General features: G+C 39.2%; 1 protein-coding gene and 1 long non-coding RNA gene across 3 annotated transcripts in view; one reads left to right on the forward strand and one right to left on the reverse strand.

Annotated features, from left to right (window-relative positions):
* The window catches only part of LOC133557311 (uncharacterized), a 106,473-nt gene that overhangs the window by 24,937 nt on the left and 58,799 nt on the right, over window positions 1–22,737 (forward strand). For both annotated transcript variants that reach the window (XR_009807743.1, XR_009807744.1), the window contains one exon: window positions 2,758–2,882. This is a non-coding gene — a long non-coding RNA (uncharacterized LOC133557311). The remainder of the gene's footprint in view (window positions 1–2,757; window positions 2,883–22,737) is intronic.
* Window positions 1–22,737, reverse strand: part of sdk2b (sidekick cell adhesion molecule 2b) — a 653,132-nt gene that overhangs the window by 10,622 nt on the left and 619,773 nt on the right. The window contains 1 exon segment of the mRNA XM_061907681.1: window positions 12,245–12,374. Within this exon segment, the coding sequence (XP_061763665.1) occupies window positions 12,245–12,374 (130 nt within the window).

Consider the following 22,737-nt stretch of genomic DNA (forward strand, 5'->3'; position numbering starts at 1 on the left):
ACTCTAATAAAAAGTGAAAGTCTGAATCATTAAAGGAGCTTAACAGTTGAATATCATCTGCGCGGAAATAACAAACATTTTTAAAGCTACTGATCAACCTTCCAAGCGGCATCGGATACAACAAAAATAAAAGCTGCAAGCAGCGCTGGACGGGACCGCTTTGGCTGCTGCCCCCGCGACCCAAGCCCTGATAAGCGTTAGCTAGCCGGCGGCCATCTTAAAAAAATATTCCACACAAGGGCGAAGCACAACTAATGTTAATATTATTGTAATATTGTGTCACTGGCGCGTTTATGCCATTTATAAGATTACATACTGGGAGCGGTAGGAAAAAAAACAGAAGAAAAAACATCTAGCTCTCTGAGTGAGCGCACGGTGGCCATCTTAGAAATGTTTTTCAGCGCAGCGGTTCTTTGAAGGCTAATAAAATCAAAACCGGACCATTCATTGTCTTTCTTTACCATAGCATAAAAAGTGCAGATGGCCTTAAAACGCCACAACAGTCAGGCACCATATGTAGGTACCCAAAATAAAGAATGTCGGACAGTTGTTTTTACGATCTGCAGGAAAACAACAACTTTAAAACATACGGGCTTAGCTACGGCACCTGGCAGCCATCTTGGTATAGACCAGGGGTGTCAAACTCAAACACAGAGTGGGCCAAAATTTTAAACGGAACAAAGCCGCGGGCTAAGTTTGAACAAAATAACCTTTTAATAGGGACCCAAACAAGTTTTGCATTAAATATTGAACAAGCAAGGCTTATATAACTTTTGTGACATGCAAAATCCTGTTTCAAATAATAATAATAATAATAATTGAAAAAAATATCAATGGCATATCAAATAAAATTTCAATAAAAATGTTATGCCTTTTTTTCTATTTGCAATCTTCTGAGGTAAATATCACATTTTTTCCCACAGGCTTATAATACATTTGAAAATAAAATAACAATAATCAATGAACCAAACATTCAAGCTTTGAAGTAGCAAGAGAAAATGCATGAATAAAACGTTAATTATGGGTCAGTTTGCTGGAAGTTTCCCGGAAGAGTTAGTGCTGCCAGGGATTCTGAGTATTTGTTCTGTTGTGTTACGGCGCGGATGTTCTCCCGAAATGTGTTTGTCATTCTTGTTTGGTGTGGCTTCACAGTGTGGTGCATATTCGTAAAAGTGCTAAAGTTGTTTGTATGGCCACCCTCAGTGTGACCTGTATGGCTGTTGACCAAGTATGCCGTCCATTCACTTGTGCGCGTGCGCGTGTGTGTGTGTGTGTGTGTGTGTGTGTGTGTGTGTGTGTGTGTGTAAAAGCCACAAATATTATGTGACACGCTGTTAGTATGGTGGAAAAGCGGACGTGACGACAGGTTGTAGAGAACACTAAAGGCAGTTGTCCAGGTGGAAATCAGTAGAAATTTGGGAGAATGGTTGCCCCGAGAGATTTTCGGGAGGGGCACTGAACTTCGGGAGTTTACCGGGAAAATTAGGAGGGTTGGCAAGTATGAGTATTAGCGGTGAATGCGGTGTTAAAGCGGCACTGACGCTCTATAACACCGGCGGGCCAGCTCTAATGCTAAATTGATATTGCCTCAAGGGCCAAATTGCGGGCCAGAGTTTGACACCCATGGTATAGACAATCACAGCTCCTCCCCCACGAATGTTGGTGCGTGTGCAACAGCAGCAGACGGTACGGGAAAATAACTGTCTCCCTCACTGTGTGTGCGCATGGTGGCCATCTTTGAAATGGTTTTCAGTGCAGCGGTTCTTTGAAGGCTGATAAAATCAAAACCGTAGCAGTGATTAAAACTATTTCATCAACTTTTAATCAGAAGGGTTCAATCTCTCTTCTCTTGCTTATTCGAAGCTGAAACGACAAACGGCATCAGAGGATATAATGTTAAAAAAAAAAAAGCAAATTTTTTTTAGTCAACTTTTTACTGAAGGGGGAATTGCAATTGTTGTTTTTAGCTGGGAGGTAAGAGTGTATGAAATATAGGTCTAACTGAGACCTACATAGTGGGGTTTTTTTCATGTTTCTACGACGTTCCTACTGGAAGTTAGAGACAATTTTGTCTGTGTTTTCTTCCTAAGGAGCGCTAGAGCGCAATTTAGGGTTTTAGTTTTTTGATTAGATCGCAATTTTCGCCAGTCCTGATGTATGTGTCAAATTTGGTGAGTTTTGAAGCATGTTAAGGGGGTCAAATTACAGCTCAAAGAGGCGGCCGTATAATAAAGAATAATAATAAAACCTTAGAAATTCAATAGGGTCCTCCGTCCCAAAGGGACATCCTGTCCCTAATAAAACAGATCCCAGAACAGAACCCGGGGCCACACCACATGCCAGGTTGGACACCTTGGACATGACATCACTAAACGTTCTTCCATTTATATGAGAAGTAAACCAATGGAGAACTGCACCAGACAACCCCGTCTCAGATTTGAGGCCATCCATCAGTATCCTGTGATCCACAGTATGAAAGACGGATGTCAAATCGAGTAAAACCAAAACTTTGTAGCGACCAGAGTCAGCGGCCATCCTCACGTCACTGGAAGCTTTCAAAAAAGCAGATTGCTATATTCACATTTAGCTGTAAAAACCTGCTGTACAGTATTTGTTTGGCTCCTCTTTTTTACAGGAACAATAATACCGGACACTCTAACCAATAGGCCACTGAGTTGTAGCTGGTGTGTATTTAGTGAGGTAAGTCGGCAACTGTTTTAATTATATCTACTTATATCGATTTTGGTTTCCACTAAGGCTTCGTATGAAGAAAGGCATTCATCGAAATGTTGGGGTGGATAGTCGCCATTGTTATGTCAAGAACGCTCGGCGTGAATCCTTCGACGGGATGAAGGCCACTCAAGTCTTTAGCAAAGTGTCATGTAAGTACTGCAAGACTCAGTCTTCACTTTGTTTTGGAATGTTGATTCTTTGCTCACGTGTTCAAACACGAAGTAGCAGAATGTCATGTCAGAATGAGGCCGAACACAACATGGTGATGGTTTTCTTTGGACTAAAACCCTAACTTCATCCCGAGTTCTAACCAAACCCCATGCCGAAGCTAAACCCAAACCTAGCAGACCGTAACTTTAGCAATAACCACAAACTATCAAAAACCCCATCCCCTAACCTCAGCCACACACCCAAATCAAAACCCTAACCTCAAATGCCTACCCAAAACCATAAATTGGTACTATAGCATATTTTATGTAAGTATTAATGTAATTTAGTATAAAAATGTTACATCTTAAAATACCAATATTACAGTAGTAGTGACTCAGCCTCAGGTAGCATTACGAACATTAGCATGCTCACTTTTTCAGCCGATTTTGCAGCTAAACACCTCACTGGAACTTGACACATGCTAATTGTTAGTATGCTAACATTTTGGCCAAATTTTCCAGCCAAACCCCTCAGTTAGATACATTGCTACTTGACACATGCTAACTGTTAACCATGACTTAAACAAGTTTGATTTATCAATCAATCAATCAATGTTTATTTATATAGCCCTAAATCACAAATGTCTCAAAGGACTGTACAAACCACTACGACTATGAAATCCTTGGAAGAACCCACATAAGGGCAAGGAGAACTCCCACCCAGTGGGACGCCAGTGATGACTATGAGAACCTTGGAGAGGACCTAATATGTGGCCAAACCCCCCCCCCCCCCCCTCTAGGGGACCGAAAACAATGGATGTCGAGCGGGTCTAACATGATACTGTGAAAGTTCAATCCATAGTGGCTCCAACACAGCCGCGAGAGTTCAGTTCAAAGCGGATCCAAGACAGCAGCGAGAGTCCCGTCCACAGGAAACCATCCCAAGCGGAGTCAGATCAGCATCGTAGAGATGTCCCCAACCGATATACAGGCGAGCGGTCCATCCTGGGTCCCGATTCTGGACATTTAGTGGTCAATTGTACAGAATATGTACTGTTCTGTGCAATCTACTAATACAAGTTTCAATCAATCAATCAACGCGCTGACATTAGCATGCTCACTTTTTGAGCTGCAGCCTAACACCACAGAGTCACTTAACTCGATAAGTGATGCCTAGCATTCCAACATTAGCATGCTAACTTTTTTAGCTAATTTTACATGCATATGCTTCATAGTCACATGTCTTTGTACTTGACACATTCTAACTGTTAGCATGTTAATGCTAGCAGACTCCCAAGATTGGTTATTGTAGTTTTTTTGTGTATAATATTCCAAACGGGATTTTTTTATTTTGTCTTTAGAATGTGTTGCGGGCCAATACAAAATAAGCTGCGGGCCGCACTTAGTCAACCTAACTTCCAACCCGACACCCGATTCACCCAAAACCCTAACCACTAAGGTTGTACTGTACACTGGTACTAGTATAGTACTGTGATACCCATGCATCATATTCGGTACTATACCGCCTCCAGAAAGTGCCGGTCCTCCCGTCGTTGTGACATTTCTGGTTTTACAAGCAGAGGAGCATGTTTGGCAGTGCACACACACAGAGTACTTACAAGCAGACACAGTGTGTAGACAGAAAAGGGAGAATGGACGCATTTTGGTGTAAAAAGTAAAGATAAAGGTGAAGTTATAACACTGAAACACCTTCAAGAAGAGGTGCTTTAAGACGTGGCTAGCTAGTTAGCTGCTAACATCCATCCGCAGTGTTTTAGCTACTTCTAAATCACTAATCCTCGCCTCCATTGTGACAGATAAAGTAAGTTTCTTGCAAGTAGTATTATCACTGCAGGACAAGGAATAGCTAAACATGCTTCACTACACACCGTAGGAGGATTTAATAGCTCACCGGCATCACAATGTACACAAACGCCATAGGTAGATCCACACCTGACATCCACTGTAATGATACCAAGTACAAGAGTGTATCAAGTCGATACTACTATGATTACATCGGTATTTTTTAGCATCACAATATCTTTTTTCGTAAAAAAAAAAAAAATCATATTATGTTTATAAATTCAGAAAGTACGTCCCCGGACACATGAGTACTTTGAATATGACCAATGTATGATCCTGTAACTACTTGGTATCAGATCCATACCCAAACGTGTGGTATCATCCACAACTAATGTAAAGTATCAAAGAAGAGAAGAATAAGTTATTCAGTGTTTCCCACAGGTCGGGCATCTATTTGTGGGGGTGTGTTCGGGGGGCGGGGGCGATGACCAAGAAGAACGCGCAGTTGGAATATAATTAAAATACTTTATGTACATATTTATATACATATATATATATAATATTTACATATTTATATAATATGGAACTACAAGCTCCCCTTCACAGACAGAGTCCCATTGCTTTTATGAGCGGTCGAGCGAGTCAGAAGCCGAAAAAAATAAATAAATAAAATAAAATAAAAAATGTTTAGATTTTTATTTGTGGCGGCCGTAATTTTTTTGTGGCGGGCCACTATCAATAAATGAATGTGTGGGAAGCCCTGTCATTTTTACATTTTAACAGAAGTGTAGATAGACCATGTTAGGACATAAAATAAGCAGATGTTAACAGTAAATGAACAAGTAGATTAATAATACATTTTTACAGTTTGTCCCTCATAATATAGACAAAATAATAGGTGTATAAATGACACAATATGTTACTGCAGACTAATTAGGAGTCTTTGTTTGTTTACTTACTACTAAAAGACAAGTTGTTTAGTATTTTCACTATTTTATTTAAGGACAAACTTGCAACAATAAACATATGTTTAATGTTGAATAAAACAAAGCCAATTATGCCATTTTTTGTGGTGCCCTTTATTTAGAAAAGTATCGTAATACAATTTGATACTTTTTTCAAAAAATAAAATGGTATTGGAACAAACCGACTAACCACCAACCCTAACAGAAAACTTGTTAACCCAATCTATCCCTAACCCTGAACTAATAAACCAAACACCCCGTGGTCCTTGGAGTTAAACCTTGGCTAGAATGATCTAGTTATCTTCTGGTAAAGTATGTACACAGATGGAGTCTTGTCTCTGCTGCAGTTTGGTACGTTTCAGTGGTCTCCTCCCCCCGTCCCATCCCAAAACAGCCGAGTGGGGTCAGTCCTTTGTCCTGCATTTATGGATTATTGCAGCGACTCAGGGGGGGTTTGGGTGGAAAGTGGGGGTCGTCGCACAAGCAAAACAGTACTTTTGGGATTAAAACATCAGTAGACGGAAATATTTAAACCAGAGCTTCAGTTATATTCCTTCAACCAAACGGGTTTAATCAAAACTCAAAAGAAGATTTTGTCGAGCAGGGTGAAAGCTTTAGGACTGGTTTTTATCTGGGCTAGTGACATCACAAGTCTGTGCAAACATTGCAGACATAATTCCCACTTGAGCCTCAGCCAAGGACGCCGTCATAGCTGCTGAAAAAAACATAAGATGGTGAAGAAAGAAAGAAAGTAAGAAAGTGAATCTCTGCATGATTTACAGAGTGCAACGGTTGAAGGTCGTCTCTGCTTGGCCGCTTATGTCTAAAAAAGGTAAAAATCTAAAGTCACAGATCTCCTCCAAGTCTGTGTCAGCTTGCCCAGCTCGACGTCTCCCTGCTGGCTGCAGGATTAAAGAGGACGCCGAGAGAAAGAAGCTCTTTAAAGCCCCAAAGAGCATTCCTGGATTTTTGGATATGGGGGCCGGGGAAACAAGTTTGAAAGTTTTCTCGGGCCCGGAGCAGGAGGCACTTCAGACAGGTGGTGAAATGTGGAGAACCTTATCCAGCAGCCAAAGCTCCTTTCCCTAGAGGTTCATTGCGAGGAGAAAGGGAGGGATTGGTGGGCCTGACGAGAGATTTTTGGGGTTTTGGAGTCCATAGCAGGAATGTCGACAGATGCTCAGAGATCATTTGGGAAGAAGCCCACCGGAGGTCGTCTGAAACAATGGCAATTCTGGATTGCAGCCTTGACCCTTTCACTTGGCTGGGATAAAAAGCAGCCGGGGGGCTGACATCAACAGAGGAAAACAACATGGAAGACGTCGGGGAATCAAATGTTCCGTAACAAGACGAAAGACACGTGGCGGTGGGCGGGCGGATTAATGGGAATAGAGGGAGGGGTCCGATCCGTTTTGATTCAGCAGATGGAAAAGGCTTGGTCCGCATGAACGCGGGTGTTTTTGAAAAGGGACTAAGCAGATTTACATAGCAGCTTAGTATTTTGAACAATCTAAAAAAAGATTCAAGCAAACCATTTTCACCAAGCTTTGGGATTTACGATAAATATCATAGAATCAGGCTGATACATTTGATTTAAAAATGACTCCAACCTTGAAAAAAATGGTTGGAGTCAGATTAATTCCACTGTGCCGTATGTGGGCAGGGTGAGCACATCCGGAAATGGATGATTGATTTGGAAAAAGACATGTCATGGAATGATACTTGGGAAAATGCCAAAAAGATGCATTAAAAATAAACTGAGTCAATGTAACATCTTGAATAGGTTGCGATTCAAACTCTCTAAGTTGTTTAATATGGGTCCGCTAGATGGCAAGTTACGTGTGTCAGGCAGCGCTCTCAGAAACGTTAGCAACCATGTGGCTTTACTCTCTTGCTGTCTGCAAACGTTTGTGCCATGCACCTGATAAGTGGAGGCCAACACTTTAAAGACTTTCAAGGAACTCGTACTCATTTAGTGTGGAAATGTCAGAAAATCAGAGTTGTGGTCTGTTGTGAGAATTGTCTTGTTTGTCCACGATTGTTGCTAATGTTAGCCAAGTTAGCTCATGTGTGTTGAAGTGGAGACGAGTGAAATGAAAGAGTGGTGTGCGAAACAAGGTGAGCTTCTTCATGAACATGACATGGTGTCACAGTTTGGGACTACAGTCACCAAAGAATATCCAGTGGAATTTCGATGTACAAATGTTTTTAGTTCTTGAACAAAGTTCGTAAATCGAAAGGTTTGTATAGTGAAGTAGAGTTCCTCATAAGAATCAATGTAAACATGAATAATTGGTTTTAGCCTCGATAAAAGTCCCTATTTCGCGCACATGTACATTAAAGTCCCCTTCGCGCTCTGAAAAACTTTAACAACCATGTGGCTACAGGGGAAAAAAAGGAAACATTTCACTATCTTGTTGTCTGTGAATGTTTGTGCCAACACTTTAAAGACTTTCAAGGAACTCATACTCATTTAGTGTGGAATTGTCAAAAAATCAGAGTTGTGGTCTGTTGTGAGAATTGTCTTGTTTGTCCACGATTGTTGCTAATGTTAGCCAAGTTAGCTCATGTGTGTTGAACTGGAGACGAGTGAAATGAAGGAGTGGTGTGCGAAACAAGGTGAGCTTCCTCATGAACATGACATGGTGTCACAGTTTGGGGATACTGTCACCAAAGAATATCCAGTGGAACTAAGATTTACAAACGTTTTTAGTTCTTGAACAAAGTTCTTTAATCAAAAGGTTTGTATAGTGAAGTAGAGTTCCTCATAAGAATCAATGTAAACATGAATAATTGGTTTTAGCCTCGACAAAAGTCCCTTTCGCGCTCTGAAAAACGTTAACCACCATGTGGCTACAGGGGGACAAAAAGTAGAAATTTCACTATCTTGTTGTCTGCGAATGTCTGTGCCATGCACCTGGTAAGAGGAGGCCAACACTTTAAAGACTTTCAAGGTGTGGGAATGTCAGAAAACCAGAGTTGTGGTCTGTTGTGAGAATTGTCTTGTTTGTCCACGATTGTTGCTAATGTTAGCCAAGTTAGCTCATGTGTGTTGAAGTGGAGACGAGTGAAATGAAGGAGTGGTGTGCGAAACAAGGTGAGCTTCCTCATGAACATGACATGGTGTCACAGTTTGGGGATACTGTCACCAAAGAATATCTAGTGGAACTAAGATTTACAAACGTTTTTAGTTCTTGAACAAAGTTCGTTAATCGAAAGGTTTGTATAGTGAAGTAGAGTTCCTCATAAGAATCAATGTAAACATGAATAAGTGGTTCTGGCCTCGACAAAAGTCCCTATTTCGCGCACACGTACACCAAAGTCCCTTTTTGTGCTCTGAAAAACGTTAACAACCATGTGGCTACAGGGGAAAAAAAGGAAAAATTTCACTATCTCGTCTACGAATGATTGTGCCATGCACCTGGTAAGAAGAGGCGAACACTTTAAAGACTTTCAAGGAACTCGTACTCATTTAGTGTGGGAATGTCAGAAAACCAGAGTTGTACCTACTTTTTATTTACCATTTTTAAGTTTTTTTACGGTAAAATACTGGCAGCTTAGTTGCCAGAATCTTAGTGTAAAATTGAAGGTAGTTTGTTCAACATATTGAATAGACAAAATAAATAAGATAGCTTAAGAAATAGTAACAGTATATAATAATAATAAATGTGGTACAATTTTTCCATTTACAGTAACAATAACCGTGGATTTTACAGTAAAAAAACAGCGTCGTTGGCAAAATTTTATAGTGAAATATTGGTCGAGTTTTTTTTTAATTTACAGTTTATAAACTGATTTTTTAAATTTTCTTATGAATGGCTGTGATGATAATGTAAATAAGGGATTTCTAATCACTGCTATGTTGGAATTTTTAATAATATTGATACTTTTGTTGATATTATACATTTTTTGTTTGACTACTTTTGGATTGTTTTGTGTCATGTTTGTTTTGGAACTGGAATTGTATCATTATGGTATTGTGTATTATTTTGTTGGATTGATTTATATACATGGGCTTCACGGTGGCAGAGGGGTTAGTGCGTCTGCCTCACAATACGAAGTTCCTGCAGTCCTGGGTTCAAATCCAGGCTCGGGATCTTTCTGTGTGGAGTTTGCATGTTCTCCCCGTGAATGCGTGGGTTCCCTCCGGGTACTCCGGCTTCCTCCCACTTCCAAAGACATGCACCTGGGGATAGGTTGATTGGCAACACTAAATTGGCCCTAGTGTGTGAATGTGAGTGTGAATGTTGTCTGTCTATCTGTGTTGGCTCTGTGATGAGGTGGCGACTTGTCCAGGGTGTACCCCGCCTTCCGCCCGATTGTAGCTGAGATAGGCGCCAGCGCCCCCCGCGACCCCGAAAGGGAATAAGCGGTAGAAAATGGATGGATGGATGGATTTATATACATATATATATACATATATATATAGATAGATAGATAGATGGATAGTACTTTATTGATTCCTTCAGGAGAGTTCCTTCAGGAAAATTAAAATTCCAGCAGCACTGCACAGAGTTGAGATCAATTTAAATAAAAGTAAAAAGTAAATAATGGGGGTTTAAATGGAAACAAAATAGAGAAATATTACAATAAGAATAAAAACTAAAAAGCAACAATGGGAATAACAATATAACAGTAAAATAAGAATATAACAAGAGAAAGTAGGCAGTAGTGACCATGGTATGAAAAACGTATTGCACTGTTATTGTTTTGCATCCCCTGTCATCCTAGTACCCCCCACCCCCCGTCCCAGAGAGGAGTTGTACAGTCTAATGGCGTGTGGGACAAAGGAGTTTTTGAGTCTATTAGTCCTGCACTTGGGATGAAGCAGTCTAGAACTTAACAGGCTTCTCTGGCTACTGATAACACTATGCAGAGGGTGACTGGCATCATCCAGGATGCTCACTAGTTTGTCAACAGTCCTCTTCTCTGCCACCCTCACCAGTGAGTCCAGTTTCATTCCCATTGTAGAACCGGCCCGCCTGATCAGTTTCTCAAGTCTGGAGCTGTCCTTCTTAGATGTACTGCCCCCCCAGCACACTACCATGTAGAACAGAACACTGGCAACCACAGACTGGTAGTAAATCCACAGGAGTTTTCTACAAATGTTGAAGGAGTGCAGTCCATATATATATATACATATTAAAAAATGTAGGTTTGCAATATGCTGTAAAAGCCACTGTAAATGTTACCGTAAAATCTATGCTCCTCTTTACAGTGTACAATTTGATGGATAACTTGCTTTGAAACCATAAGTCAAGCATATATTGAAGTATTTATTTTTATTTTATCCAATACAAAGGTGTGTGATATATTTCTTTGTTGCATTATTGCGTAATATTAACATTTAAAAGGTATGCAATTTCATGCAGTGCATATATATATATATATATATATTAGGGCTGTGAATCTTTGGGTGTCCCACGATTCGATTCAATATCGATTCTTGGGGTCACGATTCGATATCGATTTTTTCGATTCGATTCGATTCTCGATTCAAAAATGATATTTTTCCGATTCAAAAGGATTCTGTATTCATTCAATACATAGATTTCAGCAGGATCTACCCCAGTCTGCTGACATGCTAGCACAGTAGTAGATAAAAAAAAAAAAAGATTTTATAATTGTAAAGGACAATGTTTTATCAACTAATTGCAATAATGCAAATTTGTTTTAACTATTAAACGAACCAAAAATATGACTTATTTTATCTTTGTGAAAATATTGGACACAGTGTGTTGTCAAGCTTATGAGATGCCATGCAAGTGTTAGCCACTGTGACACTTTATTTTTATTTTTATAAATGATAATGTCAATGAGGGATTTTTAATCACTGCTTTGCTGAAATTATAACTAATATTGATACTGTTGTTGATAATATTCATTTTTGTTTCACTACTTTTGGTTTGTTCTGTGTGGTGTTTGTGTCTCCTCTCAATTGCTCTGTTTATTGCAGTTCTGAGTGTTGCTGGGTCAGGTTTGGTTTTGGAATTGGATTGCATTGTTGTTGTATTGCTGTGTAGTGGTTTGTTGGATTGATTAAATATATATATATATATATATATAATTTATTTTTTTTAATAAAAAAAAAAAAGATTTAAAAAAAAAAGAGAATCGATTCTGAATCGCACAACGTAAACGATTCGATTCGAATACATTTTTTCCCACACCCCTAATATATATATAAATATATATATTTTTTTAAATATTTTTTTACTCAAAATGGAAAGAACAAATGCATTTAGTAAGTAAAGATAAGGTATTTCATTGATGCATATTTTCCTAGGCGTTCGCGGGCCATATAAACTGATGTGACGGGCCAGATACGGCCCCCGGGCCTTGAGTATGACACCTGTGCGTTAAAGCATGTTTGACACTGGTGCTGTAGATTCTTACAAAAGTGGATCACAGGTGTCTAAAACAACCACTCTGGTGTCTATGTGGGGGATCTGTGCGGACCAAAGGCATGGAGGTGTGCTGAAGTACACCACAGAACACTGCAGATGTTTGTGCACATGATGCAGGACTACTTGGGGGGGGGGGGTATGTAAATGCAAAACAACACCAGAGGAGAGGAGAGAGTAGCTACTGTACCTGTGAGTCGGAGATCTCCGAAGGCTTCTCAGTCAGACTGCTGGCCTCCACCGGGATCAGGTCGTTGTACTTGGTGCTCACGTCCTCGTCAGAGTAGTTCAGGCTGCCTGGACTGGGCCTGGGAGGAGACCTGGACCACAAGAAAACTCATTCATGTCGGACCTGGGGGTCGTCTCCATACCAATATTTGGGTACCGGAACCAAAATGTATTTCGACCACAAATAAATGGCATTATTGTCTTCATTTGAACAGAACAATCTTAGGGTACATGAAATATATGTTTATTATTGTCATTTAATTCTTAGATAAAATAGTGAACATACTAAACAACTTGTCTTTTAGTAGTAAGTAAACAAACATCCATCCATCCATCCATTTTCTACCGCTTATTCCCTTTCGGGGTCGCGGGAGTAAACAAACAAAGACTCCTAATTAGTCTGCAGTAACATATTGTGTCATTTATACACCTATTATTTTCTACACATTACGAGGGACAAACTAAAAAAATATTATTAATCCACTTGTTCATTTACTGTTAATTTCTGCTTATTTTCTGTTTCAACATGTTCTATCTACACTTCTGTTCAAATGTAATAATCACTCATTCTTCTCTTCTTTGATACTTGACATTAGTTTTGGATGATACCACCCATTTAGGTATCGATCCGATACCAAGTAGTTACAGTATCATAGAATAAAATATAATACCTAATAAACCAACAATAATATGGTTAAGAAATACTGATGTAAAGGGTAGGTGTCGCGCTGTTTTCTGTTTTAACATGTTTTATCTACACTTCTGTTAAAATGTAGATAGAACATTAGTTTTGGATGATACCACACATTTAGGTATCGATCCGATACCAAGTAGTTACAGTATAATAGAATAAAATATAATACCTAATAAACCAACAATAATATGGTTAAGAAATACTGATGTAAAGGGTAGGTGTCGCGCTGTTTTCTGTTTTAACATGTTTTATCTACACTTCTGTTCAAATGTAATAATCACTTATTCTTCTCTTCTTTGATACTTTACATTAGTTTTGGATGATACCACACATTTAGGTATCGATCTGATACCAAGTAGTTACAGTGTCATAAAATAAAATATAATACTTAATAAACCAATAATAATATGGTTAAGAAATACTGATGTAAAGGGTAGTTGTCGCGCTGTTTTCTGTTTTAACATGTTTTATCTACACTTCTGTTCAAATGTAGATAGAACATTAGTTTTGGGTGATACCACACATTTAGGTATCGATCCGATACCAAGTAGTTACAGTATCATACATTGGTCATATTCAAAGTCCTTATGTGTCCAGGGACATATATACTGATTTTATAAACATAATATGAAATGAAAAGAAAAACATATTTTGAGACGATAACAACATATTGTTGTAATCATAGTAGTATTGATCTTGTTCTTGGTATCATTACAGTAGATGTCAGGTGTAAATCCATCCATGGCGTTTGTTTGCATTGTGATGCCAGTAAGCTATTGTATCCTCCTACGGTGTGTAGTGAAGCATGTTAAGCTATTCCTCATCCTCCAGTGATAATGGTACTTGTAAGAAATGTACTTTATTTGTTGCCATGAAGAGAGGAACTACCTAACTAGCTAATCATGTCTTAAAGGGGAACATTATCACCAGACCTATGCAAGCGTCAATATATACCTTGATGGTGCAGAAAAAAGACCATATATATTTTTTAACCGATTTCCGAACTCTAAATGGGTGAATTTTGGCGAATTAAACGCCTTTCTGTTTATCGCTCATGTGGTGATGACGTCAGAATGTGACGTCTCCGAGGTAACACAGCCGCCATTTTCATTTTCAACACATTACAAACACTGGGTCTCAGCTCTGTTATTTTCCGTTTTTTCGACTATTTTTTGGAACTTTAGAGACATCATGCCTCGTGGGTGTGTTGTCGGAGGGTGTAACAACACTAACAGGGAGGGATTCAAGTTGCACCACTGGCCCGAAGATTCCAAAGTGTCAGCCGCCAGACCCCATTGAATGTAACAGAGTGTCTCCACATTTTACCGGCGATGACAGACATGGCACAGAGATGTATGGATAACCTGCAGATGCATTTGCAACGATAAAGTCAACAAAATTTTGTTGATGTTGACTTATGTGCTAATCAGACATATTTGGTCGCGGTGTGACTGCCAGCTAATCGATGCTAGCATGCTACGCTAATCGATGCTAACATGCTATTTACCGGCGGTGCTAAAGCAGACATGGCACAGAGATGTATGGATAACCTGCAGATGCATTTGCAACGATAAAGTCAACTAAATCACAAAGGGGAGTTTTGTTGATGTTGACTGCCAGCTAATCGATGCTAACATGCTACGCTAATCGATGCTAACATGCTATTTACCGGCGATGCTAAGACAGACATGGCACAGAGATGTATGGATAACCTGCAGATGCATTTGCAACTATATTACGTTGCCTTCCACCCACATTTAATGCGAAACAAACACTTACCAATCGACGGATTTAAGTTGCTCCAGTGTCAAAAGATGCGAAAGTCCTGATCGTTTGGTCCGCACATTTTACCGCCGATGCTAACGCAGCTATTCGGCCATGCTATGGCTATGAATAGCGTCAATAGCTATTCGCTCAAAAGCTTCAGTTTCTTCTTCAATACTTTCATACTCCAACCATCCGTTTCAATACATGCGTAATCTGTTGAATCGCTTAAACCGCTGAAATCCGAGTTTGAATCCGAGCTGATGTCGCTATATTTTGCTGTGCTATCTGCCATTGTTTGTTTACATTGGCAGCACTGTGTGACGTCACAGGGAAATGGATAGTCGCACCGCAAATAGCGAAAATCAAGCACTTTAAAGCTTTTTTTAGGGCTTTTCGGGGACTGGTAAAATTTTGAAAAAAACTTCAAAAAATACAACAAGCCACTGGGAACTGATTTTTATTGTTTTTAACCCTTTTGAAATTGTGATAATGTTCCCCTTTAAAGCACCTCTTCCTGAGGGTGTTTCAGGGTTATAAATTCACCTTTATCTTTACCTTTTCCACCAAAATGCATCCATTCTCCCTTTTCTGTCTACACACTGTGTCTGCTTTTAAGTACTCTGTGTGTGTGCACTGCCCAACATGCTCCTCTGCTCGTAAAACCAACAATGTCACCACGTGACGACACGCTCTCATGACTGTAAAAAAAAAAAAAAAAAAAAAAGGCGAACCAGTGCTTTTTCATACAGAGTATGGTACCGTTTTTGATTCATTAGTAGCGCGATACTATACTAGTACCGGTATACCGTACAACCCTGGTCGGACATATCAATTTGAGGAAAACTGCATCCTACTTAATGCAGTTTGGAGTTGGAAAGTCAGCAGTACTCACTTTGTGTCCACACTGTAGTTTGAAGAGGGACGGATGTCGTAGTTTGAAGTAAATGCAAGCAAAAACAAGTTCTGTGAAACAAACCTTTCCTTTGTCTCGGTCAGACGCGTGTTGACTTTGCCCGGCCGCCTACGGAGCTGCCGCCGCCTCGCACGTTACGACCGCAACTTTCCAAACATTTGCATTCGCAGCACGGGTCAATTCCCAGCTGTGGTCAGCATGGAAAAGTCGGCCATTTGGTTGAAGTGGATGACTTCCATTAGAGCAGCTTAGAGGTAATTCACTTAAAGGTGCAATAATACCCAGTTTATGTGGTGTTTGATGATCATTTCTTTGAAAAGTCACACATAATTATAACCTAGCAGATGCATGCTTTGCAATTATTCTAAACATCCCATTCATCACCTTTGTTTTTTGTACGCTCAGCATATAATTACTCCCAGCGGGTTTAAGATGAACGTCCATGCAATTGTTTTTCTCACTTTCAACTCCGCCGAGGAGGCTGGAAACAACTCGTAAAGTGATCATAACGTTCACACTGGACTGACACATTATTCATTGCACTCGGAGGACAGCACTTCCTCCTCTGCAATGTTAAAACTCCTCGTTATCAGGCTACAGCGGCCTGAGGGGACTCATCAGGACGTCTGAAGGGTTTCTTAAAAGCGCACCGCGTCACTTGAGCGAGCGGACAGATAAGGGAGTAAAAGCCGAGCACTCCAGTCCAGTTCAGTTCACCACTAAGCAGTTTTTGAAAAACCCTGATCTGAAAGTGATAGCTTAACTCAGTGGTTCTCAACCTTTTTTGAGTGAACATTTTTTTAATTCAAGTACCCCCTAATCAGAGCAAAGCATTTTTAGTTGAAAAAAAGGGATAAAGAAGTAAAATACAGCACTATGTCATCAGTTTCTGATTTATTAAATTGTATAACTGAAAAATATGGCTCATTTGTAGTGGTCTTTCTTGAACTATTTGGAAAATAATATATTATTTTCGGGTCTCCCCATGTCTAGCATTAAAAGATTACAGTTGGTACAAAATGCGGCTGCTAGACTTTTGACAAGAACAAGAAAGTTTGATCACATTACGCCTGTACTGTATATACCTTTATATACATATATACATACATATATACCTATACTGTATATACCTTTATATACATATATACATACATATATACCTATACTGTATATACCTTTATATACATATATACATACATATATATATACCTATACTGTATATACCTTTATATACATATATACATACATATATACCTATACTGTATATACCTTTATATACATATATACATACATATATACCTATACTGTATATACCTTTATATACATATATACATACATATATACCTATACTGTATATACCTTTATATACATATATACATACATATATACCTATACTGGCTCACCTGCACTGGCTTCCTGTGCACTTAAGATGTGACTTTATGGTTTTACTACTTACGTATAAAATACTACACGGTCTAGCTCCAGCCTATCTTGCCGATTGTATTGTACCATATGTCCCGGCAAGAAATCTGCCTTCAAAAGACTCCGGCTTATTAGTGATTCCTAGAACCCAAAAAAAGTCTGCGGGCTATAGAGCGTTTTCCGTTCGGGCTCCAGTACTCTAGAATGCCCTCCCGGTAACAGTTCGAGATGCTACCTCAGTAGAAGCATTTAAGTCTCACCTTAAAACTCATCTGTATACTCTAGCCTTTAAATAGACTCCCTTTTTAGACCAGTTGATCTGCCGCTTCTTTTCTTTCTCCAATGTCCCCCCCTCCCTTGTGAAGGGGGTCCGGTCCGATGACCATGGATGAAGTACTGGCTGTCCAGAGTTGAGACCCAGGATGGACCGCTCGCCTGTGTATCGGTTGGGGACATCTCTACGCTGCTGATCCGCCTCCGCTTGGGATGGTTTCCTGTGGACGGGACTCTCACTGCTGTCTTGGATCCGCTTGAACTGAACTCTCGCGGCTGTGTTGGAGCCACTATGGATTGAACTTTCACAGTATCATGTAAGACCCGCTCGACATCCATTGCTTTCGGTCCCCTAGAGGGGGGGGTTGCCCACATCTGAGGTCCTCTCCAAGGTTTCTCATAGTCAGCATTGTCACTGGCGTCCCACTGGATGTGAATTCTCCCTGCCCACTGGGTGTGAGTTTTCCTTGCCCTTTTGTGGGTTCTTCCGAGGATGTTGTAGTCGTAATGATTTGTGCAGTCCTTTGAGACATTTGTGATTTGGGGCTATATAAATAAACACTGATTGATTGATTGATATAAAATAATTAAAAACTTGTTGAAAAATAAAGTAGTGATTCAATTATAAATAAAGATTTCTACACATAGAAGTAATCATCAACTTAAAGACCTACCGAAAGCCACTACTACCGACCACGCAGTCTGATAGTTTATATATCAATGATGAAATATTAACATTGCAACACATGCCAATACGGCCTTTTTAGTTTACTAAATTGCAATTTTAAATTTCCCGGGAGTTTTTTCTTGAAAACATTGCGTAATGATGACGTGTACGCTAGACATCACGGGCTGTTAGGAAATATGAGCGCTGCACACACACACAGCTATAAGTCGTCTGCTTTAACCGTATAATTACACAGTATTTTGGACATCTGTGTTGTTGAATCCTTTGCAATTTGTTCAATTAATATTGGAGAAGTCAAAGTAGAAAGATGGAGTTAGGAAGCTTTAGCCACACAAACACACGGTGATTCCTTGTTTAAAATTCACGGAGGTGAAACTTTACTATGGATCACAGCGAACATGGATCCCGACCGTATGTCAACCGGCAGGTTTCGGTGAGAAAATTGTGGTAAAAAGTCGCTTCTTACTGGAGATCAGCTGAGCTTGTGCCGCCCATACAGCTGCAGTCGACTCCCCTGAGACACTGAGCGTCAACACACCCGTGGACACACACCTCCGACTATCAGGTACTATTAAACTCACTAAAACACTAGCAACACAATAGAAAGATAAGGGATTTCCCAGAAATATCCTAGTAAATGTGTCTAAAAACATCTGAATCTCTCCCAATGCAATCGTGTTTTTTTTTTTTTTTTAGTCCTCAAACACAAATCTTTCATCCTCGCTCAAATTAACGGGGAAATTGTCGTTTTCTCGGTCCAAATTGTACTTTTTGTTGGAGGCTCCCATTAAAAACAATGTGAAAATGTGAGGACCCATCAAACTTGTGACGTCATCGTCTGCGACTTCCGGTACAAGCAAGGCTTTTCTGTTAGCGACCAAAAGTTGCGAACTTTATCGTGGATGTTCTCTACTAAATCCTTTCAGCAAAAATATGGCAATATTGCGAAATAATCAAGTATGACATAGAATGGACCTGCTATCCCCGTTTAAATAAGAACATCTCATTTCATTCGGCCTTTAAAGTGGCCTCTTTTGGGATTGTAATAGAGATCCATGTGGATTCATCAACTTCATTCTAAACATTTCTTTACATAAAATAAATCCTTAACATCAATATTTATGGAACATGTCCACAAAAAATGGAGCTGTCAACACTGAATATTGCATTGTTGTATTTTTTTTTTTCACAGTTTATGAACTTGCGTTCATATTTTGTTTAAGCTGCTTTCGATACCGTCGATCATAATATTTTATTAGCACGTATCAAAACACGAATTGGTATGTCAGACTTAGCCCTGTCTTGGTTTAACTCTTATCTTACTGATAGGATGCAGTGCGTCTCCCATAACAATGTGACCTCGGACTACGTTAAGGTAACGTGTGGAGTTCCCCAGGGTTCGGTCCTTGGCCCTGCACTCTTCAGAATCTACATGCTGCCGCTAGGTGACATCATACGCAAATACGGTGTTAGCTTTCACTGTTATGCTGATGACACCCAACTCTACATGCCCCTAAAGTTGACCAACACGCCGGATTGTAGTCAGATGGAGGCGTGTCTTAATGAAATTAAACAATGGATGTCCGCTAACTTTTTGCAACTCAACGCCAAAAAAACAGAAATGCTGATTATCGGTCCTGCTAGACACCGACCTCTATTTAATAATACAACTCTAACATTTGACAACCAAATAATAAAACAAGGTGACTCGGTAAAAAATCTGGGTATTATCTTCGACCCAACTCTCTCCTTTGAGTCACACATTAAAAGCGTTACTAAAACGGCCTTCTTTCATCTCCGTAATATCGCTAAAATTCGCTCCATTTTGTCCACTAAAGACGCTGAGATCATTATCCATGCGTTTGTTACGTCTCGTCTCTACTACTGTAACGTATTATTTTGGGGTCTCCCCATGTCTAGCATTAAAAGATTACAGTTGGTACAAAATGCGGTTGCTAGACTTTTGACAAGAACAAGAAAGTTTGATCACATTACGCCTGTACTGGCTCACCTGCACTGGCTTCCTGGACCCTTGCGACTGTGTTGGATCCATTATGGATTGAACTTTCACAGTATCATGTTAGACCCGCTCCACATCCATTGCTTTCCTCCTCTCCAAGGTTCTCATAGTCATCATTGTCACCGACGTCCCACTGGGTGTGAATTTTCCTTGCCCTTATGTGGGCCTACCGAGGATGTCGTAGTGGTTTGTGCAGCCCTTTGAGACACTAGTGATTTAGGGCTATGTAAGTAAACATTGATTGATTGATTGATTGATTGAAGTATTTATTATTCAATAAATATATCTATAAAGGATTTTTGAATTGATGCTATTTTTAGAATATTTTAAAAAAAATCTCCCGTACCCCTTGGCATACCTTCAAGTACCCCCAGGGGTACAGGTACCCACATTGAGAACCACTGGCTTAACTTACACATCTGCAGCTTGTTTAGTTATCAGTTTCTTGTCAGCTGTGTGTCATTACATGAGGCCTTTATTGCAAATGTTACATTTTGATGGACGGAGGTATATTTTTTATTATTTATATATGTTTTTAAAACACACACATGCACCTGGGGATAGGTTGATTGGCAACACTAAATGTTTCCTCGTGTGTGAATGTTGTCTGTCTATCTGTGTTGGCCCTGCGATGAGGTGGCGACGTGTCCAGGGTATGCACCACCTTCCGCCCGAATGCAGCTGAGATAGGCTCCAGCACCCCTCCGCGACAAGCGGTAGGAAATGGATGGATGGATGAATATGTTTTGAAGTTATGTACATTTATATGTACATGAAGATGATGTATCGGGACAGATCCATTAAGAGTTTGAATTTAAGAATTGCAAGTTGAATGATATTATAAATGAATGAATGAATGAATGAATGGTTTATTTTGAGCCATGCAAACAAAACAATAGAATGACATAAAATACAAAAGAAATATATCAATACATTCTTTTTACACCTACATTGAAAACATTACATGTGACTCATCTTTTGTAGATATCAATATTGGCTCAAAAGGGAGTGGGAAGAAGTAAACTTATTAGGTCCCACCCCCATACATATACAATATATATTTACAATATATAATACAATAATATATATAATATAATTCAGTTCAGTGGTTGCTGCGTAGATGCTATATATTATCTATATATAATACATTTAAATTCACACACACTTACATATATACATATATACACACACATACATACATCCATCCATCCATCCATTTTCTACCGCTTATTCCCTTTTTGGGGTCGCGGGGGGCGCTGGCGCCTATCTCAGCTACAATCGGGCGGAAGGCGGGGTACACCCTGGACAAGTCGCCACCTCATCGCAGGGCCAACACAGATAGACAGACAACATACATACAATTTATATATATATATATTTAATATAATAATATTACACTTATTTTAGGCTTAAAAGTCCTGCTAATTTCAAGATATACAAACGTAAATTTAGGATGTCTTTAGTAGACAAAAATTTCACTGGTTTTCCAAATTTTAGTCTTTTTACCTTCTATTTGGTTAGCTCTTTTCTGCAGTGTGGAGTCCCCTGCATTTGAGATTACCGTCTTTTTCGGAGTATAAGTCGCACCGGCCGAAAATGCATAATAAAGAAGGAAAAAAACATATATATAAGTCGCACTGGAGTATAAGTCGCATTTTTTGGGGAAATTTATTTGATAAAACCCAACACCAAGAATACACATTTGAAAGGCGATTTAAAATAAATAAGGAATAGTGAACAACAGGCTGAATAAGTGTAAGTTATATGAGGCATAAATAACCAACTGCTATGTTAACCTAACATATTATGGTAAGAGTCATTCAAATAACTATAACATATAGAACATGCTATACCTTTACTAAACTATCTGTCACTCCTAATCAATAAATCCCATGAAATCTTAAACGTCTAGTCTCTTATGTGAATGAGCTAAATATTATTTGATATTTTACGGTAATGTGTTAACAATTTCACACATAAGTCGCTCCTGAGTATAAGTTGCACCAAACTATGAAAAAAAACTGTGACTTATAGTCCGAAAAATATGGTATATTTTTTCCTAATTCTAGTCGTTGTATCTTGTATTTTGGCAGCTCTTTTTTGCAGTGTGGAGTCACCTGCATATGAGTTTACTTTTTTTTGTTTAATTACTGTATTATTATCATTGTTATTTTTTATTCAATGTATTATTTGTGTTTAAAAAAACACGTTTGAGGGACAACATTGCCTATTGACAGGTCAATAATTGGATAATGGAATTTCATAATTGGAAGTAAACAAAAAAGTAGAAGACAAGATGAAATAATGATAAAAATAATAATAATAATGATAATGAATTAGATCTATAAAGCGCTTTTCTATGAACGAGATACTCAAAGCCCTCACAGAGAAGTGAGACCCCATTATTCATTCACTCCACATCCACACTCATTATATATATTAAATAGGCAATATTTTATTTAATATAATATCATTTTTTTTATATTTATTAATATATATTTTTATGTGAATGTGAGTGTGAATGTTGTCTGTCTATCTGTGTTGGCCCTGCAATGAGGTGGCGACTTGTCCAGGGTGTACCCCGCCTTCCGCCCGATTGTAGCTGAGATAGGCGCCAGCGCCCCCCGCGACCCCAAAAGGGAATAAGCGGTAGAAAATGGATGGATGGAATATATATT

This window comes from Nerophis ophidion, linkage group LG08 (genome assembly GCF_033978795.1).
Source record: "Nerophis ophidion isolate RoL-2023_Sa linkage group LG08, RoL_Noph_v1.0, whole genome shotgun sequence".
NCBI classification, from domain to species: Eukaryota; Metazoa; Chordata; class Actinopteri; order Syngnathiformes; family Syngnathidae; genus Nerophis; species Nerophis ophidion.